Raw genomic sequence first — 15,542 nt, forward strand, 5'->3', positions numbered from 1 at the left:
CATGGCAGGAAGGTGTACTCTCATAAAATCTGTTTTGAATTCCTATCCGGTTTATGCTATGCAAACCAATATTTTGCCTATGAATGTTATCAATGATCTTCAAAAAAAAATGTAAACAATTTCTTTGGAATAGAGTTAATCGAACTAAATATATCCCTAGGACAAATTGGGGAGTGGTTTGTGATCCGATGGCTAAAGGGGGTTTAGGTATTAGGGATTTGAGAAGATGGAATATTGCTTTCATGGCTAAACTTGGATGGAAAATTCTTACTCAAACCAATAAGCTTTGGATAAATATTCTAAAAAAATAAATACCTGAAATATTCGAACTTTTTAGACTATATTCCTAAGTCTTCTGATTCAGTTATTTGGAAAGATGATATGTCCATTTTATATAGTAATTTACCCCCGTCCCTTGGTCATAATTAGTAGTATTTTTGGCTCTTTCGAGCCACTTTTATTACTAATTTGTGTTTTATAGTGTTTTCGTAGTTTTAGTTGTATTTTACAGGAAATTGCACTTTTGGAGCATTTTCCCGGGTTTTATGGATCAACTACGGAAGCTAGAAAGGCACGGCCACTTTTGAAGCCCAGGATCGGTGAGAGCCGATGATTAAGGGCTCGGTATGAGACACCGAGGTTATTGGATCGTTTAATCAAGACCCGATGAGGAAACTTAGATTGGGCCGAGGAATTGAGCCCAATCAAAATCCGAGCCTCGAAGAAGAAGACCGGGCCCGATCGGGCAAGCATACGCCCGATTGGGCAAGCATACGCCCGATCGGGCAGCTGCGCGCATAATGATCCTCAAGGAAGAGGCGCGCCCGATCGGGTGAGCATGAGCTCGATCGGGCGCGGCACACCAGCAGCGGGCAAAGCAAAAAAGGCGGGCCCGATCGAGCGCGTGTTTTCTCAAGACCTGATTAGTTAGTTTTAATTTTTGTTTTAGGCCGGAATGTTTTAAGTACGAGATTTGTACGTAATTTTTTATTACCTTCTTTCTTAGAATTTCTCTCTCTACTTAGAATATTTCTCTCTCTTAAATTCTCTCTCAACTTTTGTTCTTAATTACTTCCATTAATCCAGATTTCTTTTGGTAACAATTTCTTCTCTTTTAATTTCAGCTATTTTACTTACTTCTTTGATTATGCTTTGCTTTATTTATTTTATTAGTTTAGTTATGATGATGCTTGAGTAGTTTTATTTCTAGGTATGGGGATCTAATAAATGATATGAAGGGGTAATTTTGTGATTGTTAATTATCAATGCTTGGTTAATTTCCTATTGATTGATTTAATGCTATGCAATTAGGTTTGGCCAGATTTAATTGTATGAGTCTAGCAATATTAATTCAAGATTCGACAGATGAGAATTGATGTTTAGGCCTAGTTTCAATAGGCGGACTAATTTATAAATGGTTAAGTCGAGATTCGACAGATGAGATTTAATACCGGTAAATTAAATCTGTGATTATAATACGTAGCGAAAGCCCTTTATAATCTGATTAACCAATGCTTGATGATTGCTTATTATGATTTGCCCTGGAATATTGTTTATTAGTGAACCTATGCCCTAGGTCTTTTAATATTTGATTTTCCCCCACTTTATTTCTTTCGACTTTTTTCTCCGTAGTATAGATTTTATTCACAAAAATATTGGTTACTTAGATAATTTAGACTATAATAATTAATTAGGAGTAAAAAGACTTGTTTCCCTGTGGAGTTCGACCCTACTTCCCTATCTACTTTAGTTAGAGGACTTAGGTAATTATTTTTGATTAGGGGATACGACTTTACCCTGACAAAAGACATCTTGGCTGGAAGAGAAGTCCTTAAAAAAGGAATTATATATTGTGAATATAGGTGATGGTAAGGATACTTCTCTTTGGTTCCATCATTGGATAGGAGAGTGTCCTTTATACCTCATTCCTAATATTTATATTCCCGACTCCAAAGGTCATTGGCGAGTTTCTAATATTATTAGAAACAATGAATGGTGTCTTGATAGTGTGCTTCACATTATTCCTCCAAACTTAATCCCTTTGATTTTAGCTTACCCCTTACCTAAACTTGTTCAAGTCTCGGATAGATTAAAATGGACTCTTCACAACTCTGGTAACTTTAATATTAAATCAGCCTATAATTCCACTTCTCCTTCTTGTAACCTCAATACCTCCTTCCTATCTTCCTTTGCTTGGAAAAACATGTGGAAAATTAAAGTTCCTTATAAGTATAAAATGTTACTTTGGAATTTAATTAGAGATATTCTCCCTGTAGGATCTACTCTTAAAAAGAAAATGAACTTCTTAGACCCTATGTGTATGAGATGTGAAGCCCCCTTAGAGGATACTATTCATCTTTTCAGGGATTGTCCTAACTCTTCTGCTCTTTGGTCTATGATTTTTCAAAAATTTAATTGCTTAAACATTGATTTGCACCATTTTTACAATACTAATCTCACAGATTGGTTGGATTTTAATCTTACTAATAATTCTACTTGGAAAAAAGTTTTTATAGTTGCAATATGGCACATATGGAGCACTAGGAATATGGCCATTTTTGAACAAAAAATGGTTTTTATTCAGAATACTTTTAACAAATTCTATGTTGATTATATTTTTTGTTTGAGGTTAATCCAGGCTCCTGCTATAGACTCTCCTTCTTCCTCTAGCTCTCAGATTCCAAGACTTTGGGCTCCCCCTCAAAAGGGCTTCCACAAGCTCAACACTGATGACTCATGGATTAGTGTTGATAATGCCGGTGGAGGGGGGGTGATAAGATGTGATAAAGGTATTTGGGTGGCTGGCTTTGCTTCCAAATTCAATGCTTTCTCCGCTGCTACTGCTGAACTTTTGGCTATTAGAGATGGCTTACTTCTTGTTTGGGATAAGAGAATCAGGTTCTTAGAATTAGAAACTGATGCTGACTCTCTAAGCAAAATGCTGAAAGACCCAAAGTCCTTTGAGGATGATGACTTGGGGAATATCATTCGAGATGTTGCTTCACTCTTGCAAAGAGACTGGGAAGTGATTGTTTTTCATGCTAATAGATGTGTGAATTTTGTTGCTGACATACTAGCAACGATGGGCAGAACCAAATACAAGACTGGCGATAATGTTCCTTTCTCATACCCTCCACCTGAAGTATATAAGACCGATGCTCTGGAGGTTCAAGAAATGCAGAATCCTTAGCTATCCTGCGCAGCTTATTACTCCCAATGCTGCTGTCAAAAACTATATCTTTTATGTTGCATTATCTATCTTTTATACTACGGTTATATGTAATAGGATAATTGTATGCTTTAGGATAAACTTAGATAATTGGGAGAGGATTAGTTTGCCCCCTAATTATCGATTTTCTGGTATGCCAATAGCCTTTGGCAGCCTATTATCCTCTATTGGCCGGGTGTTTTTCACCTTAGGCATTATCATGCTATAATATAAGTATCCTATTTGTGTTAAAAAAAAGAAAAATTTCCTCAAGGATAGCTATTAGCTAACATTTTATGTGTTACAAAGCAAAGTGCACCTAAGTTGACAAGGCGTTTTAATTTCCTCTATATGGACGATAGCATTTAATATTTTATACCCTATAACGAAGTACAAAAGTAAAAACCCTGAATCGGATAATTTGTTGGAAAATATACTTTAATAATCCCAACTATGGACGATTTACCTACAATAATCCCAACCATTAGGTGAGTTTTCCTCCAGCAGTCCCAAAACGGTTAACAAAAGTCAATAACCTGTTATTGTAGGTTGTTTGACACGTGTCAGCGTGTGAGTGGTTCCAAAATAAAAAAAAAAAAAAACCAAAAAGAAATTCTGGCAGCCACCATGCCAGCCATAACCACCACCTCCACCTTCTGCCACAACCCTAAAACACCACCTTCACCAGCCACCCTAGTCGGAAACGACTCCCACGACCAGCCGCACCCCCGAAACCGGCCAAAACACCTAACTCTTGCCCGAGAAACCACCAGCAGCCCCAAATCGCACCAAAATCGCAGCCCCAAATCGCACCCAAATCGTTAGCGTGGGTGTTCGTGAGAATCCGGTGGGTATTCGTGGGTGTTCGTGAGAATTCGGTGGTTGTTCGTCGGTGTTCGTCAGCATGGGTGTTTGTGGGTGTTCGTCAGCGGAGGAGAGAGAAAGAGGCACGAGAAGGAGAGAGGAGGGGTCGTGGTTGCGTAGGCGCTGCTGGCCGTGCGGGAGGATCGGAGTAATTGGCATCGCTGGCCGTGCGGGAGGAGCAATAGGGGTTGGGGTGGATCGTGGTTGGTGCTGTTGGGGATTGGGAGGGCCCGCCGGCTGTTTTCCTGTGGTCCCCGATCATTTTCCGGTGGTCTGGAGGTTTGGCTAAGGGTTGGTGGCGGTTTCTGGTGGGTTAGGGGTGGTTGGGATGGTTTTTGTTTTTTTTTTTTTCCTTTTTTTTTTAATTGCAATATTAGGCCACTCTTGTACTGACATGTGTCATTTAAGAAACAAAAAAAAAAAGTTTACCCTTTCAGCAGGTAATCGCTTTTGGGGACTGCTGGAGGAAAACTCACCTAATAGTTGGGATTATTGTAGAATAAACGATAGTTGGGATTATTGTAAGTAAATCGCCCATAGTTGGGATTATTAAAGTGTATTTTTCCTAATTTGTTTTGCTTAGCCCACAAATTTAGACATGGTTTTCAAGTTGAAAAGGTGGTAGTAGGCTAGTACAGTAGCTCAATGCCTCAAACACCACGGTGGGCTTACATTACAAGCTGCGATCGGGCTGAACAACCCGTGCTTTACAAATTAGAAAAAAAAATCAAATTTGGAAATAAACCAAATAGAAAACCCTACAATCCCCTGAATACTGAATACGTATTAGAATTGGCGCCAAAACCGCCACTAACACCCAATTTAATGCTCATTTTCTCTCCTCATTTCTCGACATTTTAGGGCGGTTTGATTAATTAACCCATGTTCAATTAAATTGGGTTTTAATCATCTCGGAAAGAGAAAAAAAAAAAGTCCTTAAATTTCTTTGTTTTTTCATTTCAAATTTCTCATTTGTATTTGCATTGAGAGTAAGAAGAGGGGCTGAAGTGATTTTTCTGCAAACATGGCTTTTTGGGGTCAGTTTTTCTTATTTTCTCTCTTGTTTTTTTTGTTCAATTGTACTTTAATTGTAATTATAGTTCGCTATCTTATAACCTATGTTATGAAATGGGGTTTTTCTTGTTGAAAATTTTTGGATAAATTTATGGGGTTTTGTAGTTCGCTGTCTTGTAACCTATGTTATGAAATGGGGTTTTTCTAGTTGAAATTTATGGGGTTTTGCCTGTTTTGTGATTGATTTTAGGATTACAGTTATGTTTTGAAAATGGGGTTTTTCTAATTGTAAATTTACTAAGGATTTGGATTAAATTAATGGGTATTTGTTTAAATTGTGATGATTTGTAGGAGTTGAAATTAAACCAGGAAAGCCATTTACTCTTTCACCTAACCAATCATGTGGAAAACTCCGTATTTCCCAGGTAATTTCTTCTTAAGTTCTTACCTGATTAAGGAATTTAAGTGTTGCAAATATAATCAAATGATAAAGTTTTTATAAACTAATAATCTCCTTTAATAATTTTTGGGTTGTTTTGGGTACTATAGGCTACACTAGGAATGGGTGCTTCAAACAACAAGAGTTATGTTCAGTGCAATGTTGGCAAGAAGACTCCTGTTATGTTGTGTGTTTTATTGCCTGATAAAGCTGAGTACCTTCATTTGGACTCGGAGTTTGATGAGGCTGAAGAAGTCACTTTATCTGTTGTTGGTCCTCGTAGTGTCTACCTTACCGGATACTTTGTAGGCAATGCTCGACGTAGTTTGGCCGGGGATGATGAGTCGTATCCTTTTTCAAACAAATCATTTGAAACTCATTGTTTCATCGTACACTTTAGTTTCGTGTTTCATCATGCACATATTGAGGTGTTTCTATTCTATGTGATGCCAAAATGACATAAGCTTTGCAAAAGTAACCTGGTTTTTGCTTTACAGCTACGAGTACTTAAGAAGGAGATGTTAGAAATTTAAGTTACTAAAGTTATGGGCCAAGCACTGAAATTGAATGTATTGACTAGTGCTAGATTGTATTGTTTCTCATTTGTTTTTGTTTTGCTTTTTAGTAAATTGGGTTGGCAGGACATAGGACACATGAAATTAGGCTAATTAGCTGATAAAACCTCGACAAATCTACAACTTTTAGTATGCTAGTAAGTCTAATGGTTGCTGCGTGTGACCCATTTATTGTGCTAATTAGGCTGATAAGGTTAATTTATGATTTCTTGAAGATGTTGATTGCCCAAAATGTTGATTCGTATCTGTTAGTTTCGAGTTTACCAATAGTATTAGTTTCTGTTATTTTATTGCTTGATGATGCTTTGCCAATATTATTACATGCTTGTCCTTGTTAGTTTTTGTATATTTCATTCATGAACAGAATTTTAAGGTTATACTGAAATATTTTTTTTTTTTTTTTTTTTTTTTTTTTTTTTTTTTTTTTTTCATTTTGACTTCTTGGTGGTGTCTCAAGAGTCAGGAGTAGTTACTCTGTTTTATGATTTTGTAAAGCTGTAGCCTGTAGCATTATGAGAAACAAGGCTCGCTGTTATTGTAGGGTAATTCTATGTCCTTACTTCCCTCACCTGCTAGGGGAGGCACATTGTATATATAAAGTTTGGCTTAAGAACCAATATGATAGAGGTTTATGTACCCTACATTTAAGATTATTTAATTATTATGTTTCATATATTATCGATTTCTATCAGTAAATAGTCTGAAATAATGCTGGTGATAACAAGTCCTGCTATATATCCATGAATCAACGCTGCTTCTGTACAGAACTACAGATTGAAAGAAAATGCTTCTCATGAACTATATGTAGCTATTAAATGCAGGAAGAGATGTTGGTGCCAATTGACCTGTGCATGCAACACCTTTTCTTTCTCTTTAATGCTTTTAATATATGTTTTCTATTAACGGCATTGTAAGTGAATCATACGGAGAAGATGTTGGAGAGACGGACACAGAAGATCTTAATGCAGATGACGACTATGAAGAGGATAGCTTCATTGATGACAGTGATCCAGAAGTCTTTGCTCCATCACCTTCGTCTAGTAATGAATGTATGTTATTTGATGTGCTCATTCTGTATGGTGTAATGGTATTTTATTCTTAATATATCTAATTTGTGGATACTTTGTCATTTCATCCATGGCTCCTTATATACATGGATTAGGAATCCTTTATATTTATTTATTCTATGTATGAGATATTTGGTGAATTTGAGGCCATCATGGTACTCATGAACCTTTCTGCAAGATGAATGAGATACACGTGCCTGTTATCCCTGTCCCTTGAAGTGAGCTGCATCCTGATTCTTGAATTTGAACAATGCTTGGACTGTTCTGTTCAATTATGTTTGGTATGCTGGATGGTAATCAACTTTGATTTTGTTTGCACATTCAGTTTGTTTTTGTTGGTATGGGCATGCATAAAATACTTCATTTACCCTATTTGTGGGATACTCAAAGCACACTCACGCATATGCATGCCCGCACTTAGAGATAAACTTGTTTTGTTCTGTGCACTTGTTTAATCTGAGTCTTTATATGTTCTGTCACTGAAATGCTTTTGATTTTACTTGATTTTACATGATATAGTTCATGGTTTATTTCTAGGTTAAAAGAGAATAGATGATTTTGATTTTTGTTACCCTGTAGTAAAACAGAAGAAAGCTGGGACCAGAAAGAGCAGCCGAAAGCGCCTTAAAAAGTCATATATGTTGAGTGAATCTGAAGATGATGGTGCAATTTCGCAACAGATTACTTCTAGTGATCCTATTTGTGAGCAAATGGTTGAGAGTGAGAAAGAAGATCAGATGCCTATCTCTTCACTGTGTGGAAATTCTGAAATGGGTGATGAAGATTCAAAAAGGTTAAATAAGCTTTATTTTCCAGTACCAGAATACACAAGTCCATTAATAGGCTTGATTTTTTTTTTTTTTTTTTTTTTGAAGGTTAAATAAGCTTTATTTTCCAGTACCAGAATACACAAGTCCATTAATAAGCTTTATTAATAGGCTTGATTATGAGCTCTTAACTAGTTTATTTTCTCTATGATGGTTTTAGAGTTTCGTGTTCACTAATGTTAAGAGATAGTAATCTTATAATTATAATGATGTTTCCCAGCCTCTACATGAATTTTAAATTTGTGTTGAAGTCTCAACACTCCCACATTTCCATATGGAATAACATTCTTAATTGACAGTTCAAAATCTAATTGGACACATCATTGTGTTGTTAGTGTGGTACTATCCATCAGTAGAGGAACTGAGGAAGTTATGTAAATAATGTTTGCAGATAAGCATGAAAACTTGATCACAAAAACTTGACTCACGAAATCTTGAACATGTGAAGGGACATGAAAATGTTGTAATGTTATGAGATCCATAATATTAAAATGAATACTTTAATTTAAAAAAACTAGAACATATGATCATATATTCATATAATAACTGGAATTTGTTGTATATGCCTACTGTTTAGTGAATGAAAAATAGCTCATCACTGCATATCATTGCCTGCTCCCACGGTTTTAGATTGGTGAAAAAGTCCAGAATTTACTCTTTAGCTTTTAGTACACCTTTGTTTCTCCACATTTGGGTTTCTATAAAAGGCTACACATTTCTTGTTTTCTTTGTCTTCATTCTCAGATTAATTGTGGCATGAAAGATCTTATGTACTTCCGTTTTCATGCTTGGATTTTGCTTGTGGTCTTTTATAGATGTCTCAGATGTGATTTTATTAAGATTATGAACTTGTCTTTACGCAGAAAGAGGTGTGTTTCTGGAGATACAACTGATGAACACCAAACTGAAGATAAAAAGGCTAAGAAGAAGAAAAGAAAGAATAGAAAAGAAACTGGAGACCCTCTGACAGAGACTGGTGGAAAAATAAATTGCAACACAAGGACAATATCAGGCGGCTTGATTGTTGAGGAACTTGAGGCTGGTGAAGAAGATGGAAAAGTGGCTTCCAGGGGAAAAAAGGTAAGTCTGATAACTGTTTGCTGATTCTTTATCATTTAGTGTGGCTGCTTTGGATTGATTACTGACTTTCTACTGATTTCAGGTCTCTATTCATTATACTGGTAAACTGAAGAAAGGGAACCAGATTTTTGATTCAAGTGCTGGAAAAGATCCTCTCAAATTTCGCCTTGGTATGCTATACTTGTATGAGCTCATTTCCTTGACAGTCTCAATTTCTAACACTTGCTAATGTCTTCCAGGTAAAGGTCGTGTTATGGATGGGCTTGAGCTTGGAGTAGAAGGTAATACGATCTGTCCACATTGCATAACATGCAGTCATATCTGTATTTAACTCAATATTTCAAAATGTTATTTTATACTGTTCCTTTAACATAGCTGAAAATAGCTCTTCAAAATTATCAAATTGTGCTGGTATTGAATTAGTGTTCCATAACTGTCATACATTTATATTGTACTTCTAGTAAAGGAAAAGTGTACAAAGGATGAATTTGTCACTTTTGATTTGCAGGAATGCGTGTTCGTGGTAAGAGAAGGCTTCAAATACCGCCTGAATTGGGGTAATATTTCTTATACTGTGATTTTTCTTTTTTTTTAATCAATATGCAAGTTCTTTGGGCTATCTTTCAAAATGTTTTGCATGATGTACTTATTGTATAATATGTTCCTGGCGTATTTTTGCAGATACGGAAGTGAGGGCACGAATCTCGTACCCCCAAATTCATGGTTAATAATGGATGTTGAGTTAGTCCGTGTTCGCTAATGGGCTATAGAGTTGGTCAGTACAAACTTACCTGTTTGGCTAACTACTGCTACTTTATTATACTTATACAGTAATTGAGTACTTTCATATGTTTAACAGGTTGGATTCGGCAATTTTTGTTTACATCGCTAGACTGTTGAGACTCATGAGAGGATGCATCAGATTCAGTTTTGGGGATTATATGTTCTGTACATGTTTTACAAGGGGCAATTTTTGTGGCAATTATTTACCCACCTACGTGTCTTGGTTTTGGTATAATAGAAAGATTACTGCTACCAACCTTTTGTTTCGGTTACATGTAAATGGATTGTTCTGTTATTGCAAATGCAGTAATCCTGATTCTCATATCTGATCTCGTATTAATTAGTTAATTTTATGTCAGCTAAACGACCATAGGTACGAAATTAGAAGTGTCAACTTTGGAAACCTTGCATCAAAGTGTGGCAAGGGTGAGAAAATTAAACAATGGATTTTTTATTTTTTTTTTCATTATTATTTCTTGAAGATGGGTGAAGAAAATGTTGTATGCATTGATTAATGGGATTTTCGGCATCTTATTCTAAGGATGCATCTTCCGCCCTCTCTTTGGCAAGCAAAAAAAGTGCTGCTGTTTGGAGCAACAGCATCAGCTCACTTAAACTGCAGGATGTACTAGTGAACATTCAAGCATGGTTTCAGGCTTACAGTGGACACAGGGGCAAGTATGAGCAGCATTGAGGCGGTATTTGGTGTAGAGTTACATGCTATGACGCTTTGAGTAATGTACTTGTAATCCTTGTATAGAATTTTACCATTTCTGTTAAACCAAGAAATAATGAAATTTATTGGTGGAATATATGGGCAACCTCACAGTTATACTAGTAGAAAGTATTTACAAAGTGTAGCGATATTTGATGCCCACGCTTACTTCTAAATGCCCGTATTAAGGCCTTAAGGGTGCTTAATGATGCTTCTATCCTTGCTATCCTTGACTCCGCCATACCCCTTGACACACTATCCACATCTCTCATCTCTCCTCCAAGTCGACAACCACCAAACAAACCACATTAGCCTTCGATATAGGTGGCTAACCATCATAGTGGAGCCAAAATTCAGCCTCCAAACTCGTTTCTCACTGGAAAGTGGAAACCGATTGGTGATGCTGAACGAACCTTCCGTCAAACGCTTGCCACTGCCCATCCCCTTCCGATCCTTATCATTAAACCATCTGGCCACTGAGTAGGGTCGATTTGAAAGATTAAAAGAGAGCCAAAAATTTTCTTTTTTTTAAAAAATAAAAAAAATGCGGTGAGCGTGGATCGAACACGCGACCTTCAGATCTTCAGTCTGACGCTCTCCCAACTGAGCTATCCCCGCAAGATATAAAAATCATTAAAATTTAAATATATAAATTTTAAAAATATTGTAGCTAAGATTGAAGCAGTATTTTCAACAAACAAAATTACGGAATAGTACTACAAAAACTACTCAAACATAGATGATAATACATAAAAATAAACCACAACTTCATTTTATTATTTGAGAATCACAACTTCACTTATTTTTACTAATACAACACATTGCATCCAATAATTCATTCCAAAGTACCATATAATTTTTCATGAATGCTTAACTTGGAAAAAAATAAAGGCTAAGGTTGCTGCATTGATGGTTTATCAACTTTGAATTTGCATACCCCAAGCACCAACATAGGGTTGTCACACCACAACCCGGCACAACATGGTGAGGCGACGTTGCAACCTTGGCCTACATTCTTGCAAGTAAGCGCACCACCATTGCTTTTATCAGCCGCGGCAGCAGCAGCAGCAGCAGCAAATTCCATAATTTGTCCAAAGGGAATATCGTAATAAAGGGTAGCAGTGATTGACAATCGAACCAACTGACCTTGACCCAACTCACCCAAGCCGGGTTCATTAGCCATGGTTGTCGGCCTTGTTGCAACTACAAGAGCAACTACTAGCAGGATCATGCTCGCTTTCTTCATCATCTTCATCTTCCTCCTCACTAAAAATCGAACAAATAATAAAAACTCTTCCCTTAACACTATATTGTTGTTATCAGGTTGTAATTATATTGTGAGTGTTGTTACTAGTAAGAGTGTTCTCCCTTCTATTTTTATAGAGGCGAACCATTAATGTATGATTGTATGAGATAGAGAATATATGGTACGTATATTCTTATCTTAGATTTAGGATAATTTTTGATACTATTAACTTATTAAGTATTTGTACAAGACATGATTATAACACATTGACAGTAGATAATAAAAAAAACATGGTTTACATGCATGACAACGTGATGAATCTATCTGATGATGCTATTGGTTACCAGACAATGTATACTTGATAACTTATGATTAGAGAAATATTGAAAGCAAGTAAAATTATCATTGGTTGAAATTCACTATACTTGGAATCATTGGTACTTCCAAAACTGCTTTTTTTTTTTGGGTTTGACTATATCTGAGGAAGCTTCCATCAAAACTTATAATTCACATTTCTTTTTTATTTTTGTTTTAATTAGAATTAGGAAAAATGATTTAACAAGTGTTGTGTAGGCGCATAAATATATCTTATTATAATTAAACTAGCCTTTTGACCCGTTCGATGCACGGGTTGTTACTTGGATAAATTATTTTCAAATAAAGGTATACTTTTCATAAGTTGAAACTTTTGATATAGTATACGAAATAATTGTTTCATTGCTAAAACTTTAAAAAAAAAATTGGTTAGAGTAGAACTTTGAAAGAAGATGAAGGATTAGGTATATATACATGAAGATTGTGGAATATAAAATGACGTATTAGTTTAAGTTATATTTTAAGTGTAGGAAATGAAAAGACAATTTTGATTATAATTCATATATTTTATGTAATATGTACAAATTATGGTGGAAATGAAACCCTTCATTTTCTTTCTTGAATTTCCAAGTTATAGAATGCATTAAGGGAGGTGACATGTGACATATGGGATAATGAGTGACTTGTAATGACATGTGTCATGTGGAAAATATGTGATTTGTGTTTTTAAATACTAATTTTAAATACTAAGTATAAAATAAATATAAATGATTAGAGTTATGTCTTGGCAAATACACTGTCAAATTGACTTTTACATTAAAAACAAAGAGTTGTGGAATAATATCAGAGAAAATAATAATATGAACTTTATGACCGATAATTGATTCATTTATATTGGGATGGAGTATACTAATTACTAAGTAGTAAGGTCATCTATTGTAAATTCCTTAATTGTACAAGTGACTAATTTAAATGCAAACTTGGAGTTAAATTTGTTTTATCTTCAAAAGACAAATAATAATTTTCATAGAAATTTCCTGGAAAGTTCATGTCTTACATCATTAATAAATAATGGTACACATCCTTGAATACCAATATATCATAACCATTACTTTAATATAATCGTTCATCTATCAATTAAGTTCCAATATAACTTGAACAAACTACACACGCGGTAAGACAAACCTAATTTTTCTAATGGTCATAGACGTTTTAAAATATCAATTAAATTTAGTTTAAAAGTTACTTCCTCCGTTTCTTTTTAATTAACACGTTTCTTTAATTACGTTTGTTAATGTATAAGTTTAACCATTTATATCTTTGATTATCGATAAGCAAAAATTATAAAATTTTGATATTTTGAAAATTTATATCGTGACGAATATAACAAGATTCCACATTACTATATTTTTCATTACGTATATGTAATTTAGCGCCATGACAACATTTTTTTGTGGTCCCCATTGAAAATAATGTTATCAAATTCTTGTTAAGACTCACTAAGGACCTGTTATCATTGACTGAACTAAGTTGAAATGAACTTATTAGAGTTGAACTGAATTGAACTAAACTAAATTGAATTGAACTAAATTTATTAGAGCTGAACTGAAAATAATCTGATGAAAACAGGGCCTAAGACTTGCCCAAATTTATCACTTTAGTCCTAAGACTTGCCCAAATTTATCACTTTAGTCCTAAGACTCAATATGACGTATTGTATGTAAAAAAAAAAAAAAAAAAAAAAAAATTGAGATGGGCCCCAATATCAAGTCTTAAGTTGAGGGTCCCAATCTCAAGTCTTAAGTTAAGTCTTGGAATATAAAGACTCAACTTGAGACTTGCTTGAGATTAAAAAAGAAAATAGGGAAAGTCTTAAACATAAGCCTTAAGAGTCAAGATGATGATGTCACCTCAAGTCTTAAGACTTGAGGCTAAACTTGCTCAAAGCACAAAACAAGGTTAAAAGGGAATGTATGATTAGTGCTAAAGTCAAAATGTGTCAACTTAAAAAAACAGCGGTAGTATTAATTAACATTTAAAATATGTTTTTTGAAGACAATGGCCATGTTTGGTAATTAAAGTTTTGACAAAAAAATGAGCTTATTTGACCAAGTTAGAGATTTGACTACATAAATCATCTAATTTGGTTGTTTGGTAAAAAGAGCTTATTAAGACAAATAAGCTAATTTGTAATGAAAATTTTACCATACAGCAGGTGGTATGCTGCTTGGTACATCTCTTTAAAAATCACAGTAGCTACTTTCCTTTTTTTTTTTTTTTTTTTTTTTTTTACCTATGTTTTTACATGAATTACGTAAGAGGAATGAATGTTAAAAGACAAAATAGAGCTTTTTAGATTAGCTTATTGAGTAATGAATGTTAAAAGACAATTTTATACTAAAAGTTACTTTAATTCACATTCTTGCCCTCCCAATTTCTTATCCTAGTCAAGTAAAAATTTTTTTATCAATGTCCTAAATTGTCATTTCATATGTTCAACTAACAAACAACTACAAATAATAAGCTAATTTTACCAAACAACTCTACATAAAAAACTCTTATAAATCAGTTAGTCAAAACAACTAATGCAACAAGGTAGTCAAACACAAGTAATCCAACCATCTCTTATCAATTAGCTAACCGCTAATTACCAAACAGGAACAATAAAAAAAAAATGTTATAGTGCAAACACTAAAGAAGGAAGAGAGTAATTGATAATGAAAGAGCAGCATATAAAATAAGGATTGATTTGATCTGGATCAAAACTTGATGTGCATATTTTTTGAACAAATGTACATAATTTTTGTTTTTTCAGAAAACTAAAATTTTTTATCAATTTGAAACACAATTATGCACATTCAATATAAAATATATGCATATTTAGTATAAAATATATGCACATTTGTTCCTTCTCATCTTTCTCATTTTAAGGTCCTTCTCATTGGATCTCAATATATATATATATATACACCAAATACCCATTAGTCTAGAGGGATTGTATACTCTTAATGCTAGACTAATAATACACCAATTATGTTGCAAGTTAACATGCATTAGAGCTCGATGTTGATCTATTATAACCTTCCTAGATTGCAAAGAAATTGGAACCGAAGAGAATAATTTACATGTAAGTTAAGACGCCATATATACGTAGTACATAGTAATCTCTATTTGTTTCACATTAAATTACAAAAGAGGAAAGAAATTTGAAATGCAAGTTTTTTTTTTTTTTGCCGGGTATTTGAAATGCAAGTAAGGACCAATACACTTAAGCTTCCCTTAAAAATTAAAAATGCGGTGAGCGTGGATCGAACACGCGACCTTCAGATCTTCAGTCTGACGCTCTCCCAACTGAGCTATCCCCGCAATTTATTCTTTTTTTCACTTTTAAATATAAATACAAAATTAA

General features: G+C 34.5%; 1 protein-coding gene and 2 non-coding genes across 3 annotated transcripts; 1 reads left to right on the top strand and 2 right to left on the bottom strand.

Moving 5' to 3' along the window:
- The first annotated feature begins 4,795 nt into the window (after positions 1 to 4,795).
- Positions 4,796 to 10,648, top strand: LOC145559336 (peptidyl-prolyl cis-trans isomerase FKBP43-like). The gene is made up of 11 exons (XM_081620759.1): positions 4,796 to 5,109; positions 5,438 to 5,511; positions 5,636 to 5,871; positions 7,016 to 7,149; positions 7,747 to 7,960; positions 8,858 to 9,074; positions 9,157 to 9,244; positions 9,314 to 9,355; positions 9,583 to 9,631; positions 9,756 to 9,849; positions 9,934 to 10,648. Exons 1-10 carry the CDS (start codon positions 5,097 to 5,099, stop codon positions 9,832 to 9,834), a joined length of 1,146 nt encoding a protein of 381 aa, XP_081476885.1. The 5' UTR covers positions 4,796 to 5,096; the 3' UTR covers positions 9,835 to 9,849; positions 9,934 to 10,648.
- A 469-nt stretch (positions 10,649 to 11,117) lies between these two features.
- Positions 11,118 to 11,190, bottom strand: TRNAF-GAA (transfer RNA phenylalanine (anticodon GAA)). Its single transcript has one exon. It is a non-coding gene; the product is annotated as a tRNA-Phe (tRNA).
- A 4,236-nt stretch (positions 11,191 to 15,426) lies between these two features.
- On the bottom strand, positions 15,427 to 15,499 carry TRNAF-GAA (transfer RNA phenylalanine (anticodon GAA)). Its single transcript has one exon. It is a non-coding gene; the product is annotated as a tRNA-Phe (tRNA).
- Between the last annotated feature and the right edge of the window lie 43 nt (positions 15,500 to 15,542).

The sequence above is a fragment of the Chenopodium album genome, chromosome 9 (assembly GCF_948465745.1).
Source record: "Chenopodium album chromosome 9, dcCheAlbu1.1, whole genome shotgun sequence".
In the NCBI taxonomy this organism is placed as follows: domain Eukaryota; kingdom Viridiplantae; phylum Streptophyta; class Magnoliopsida; order Caryophyllales; family Amaranthaceae; genus Chenopodium; species Chenopodium album.

Bases quoted from the DNA above. Each gene is read 5' to 3' on its own strand.
- LOC145559336 (XM_081620759.1), top strand. The intron at 9,075-9,156 runs GTAAGTCTGATA...TACTGATTTCAG, and splicing joins TGGCTTCCAGGGGAAAAAAG to GTCTCTATTCATTATACTGG. The intron at 9,632-9,755 runs GTAATATTTCTT...GTATTTTTGCAG, and splicing joins CAAATACCGCCTGAATTGGG to ATACGGAAGTGAGGGCACGA.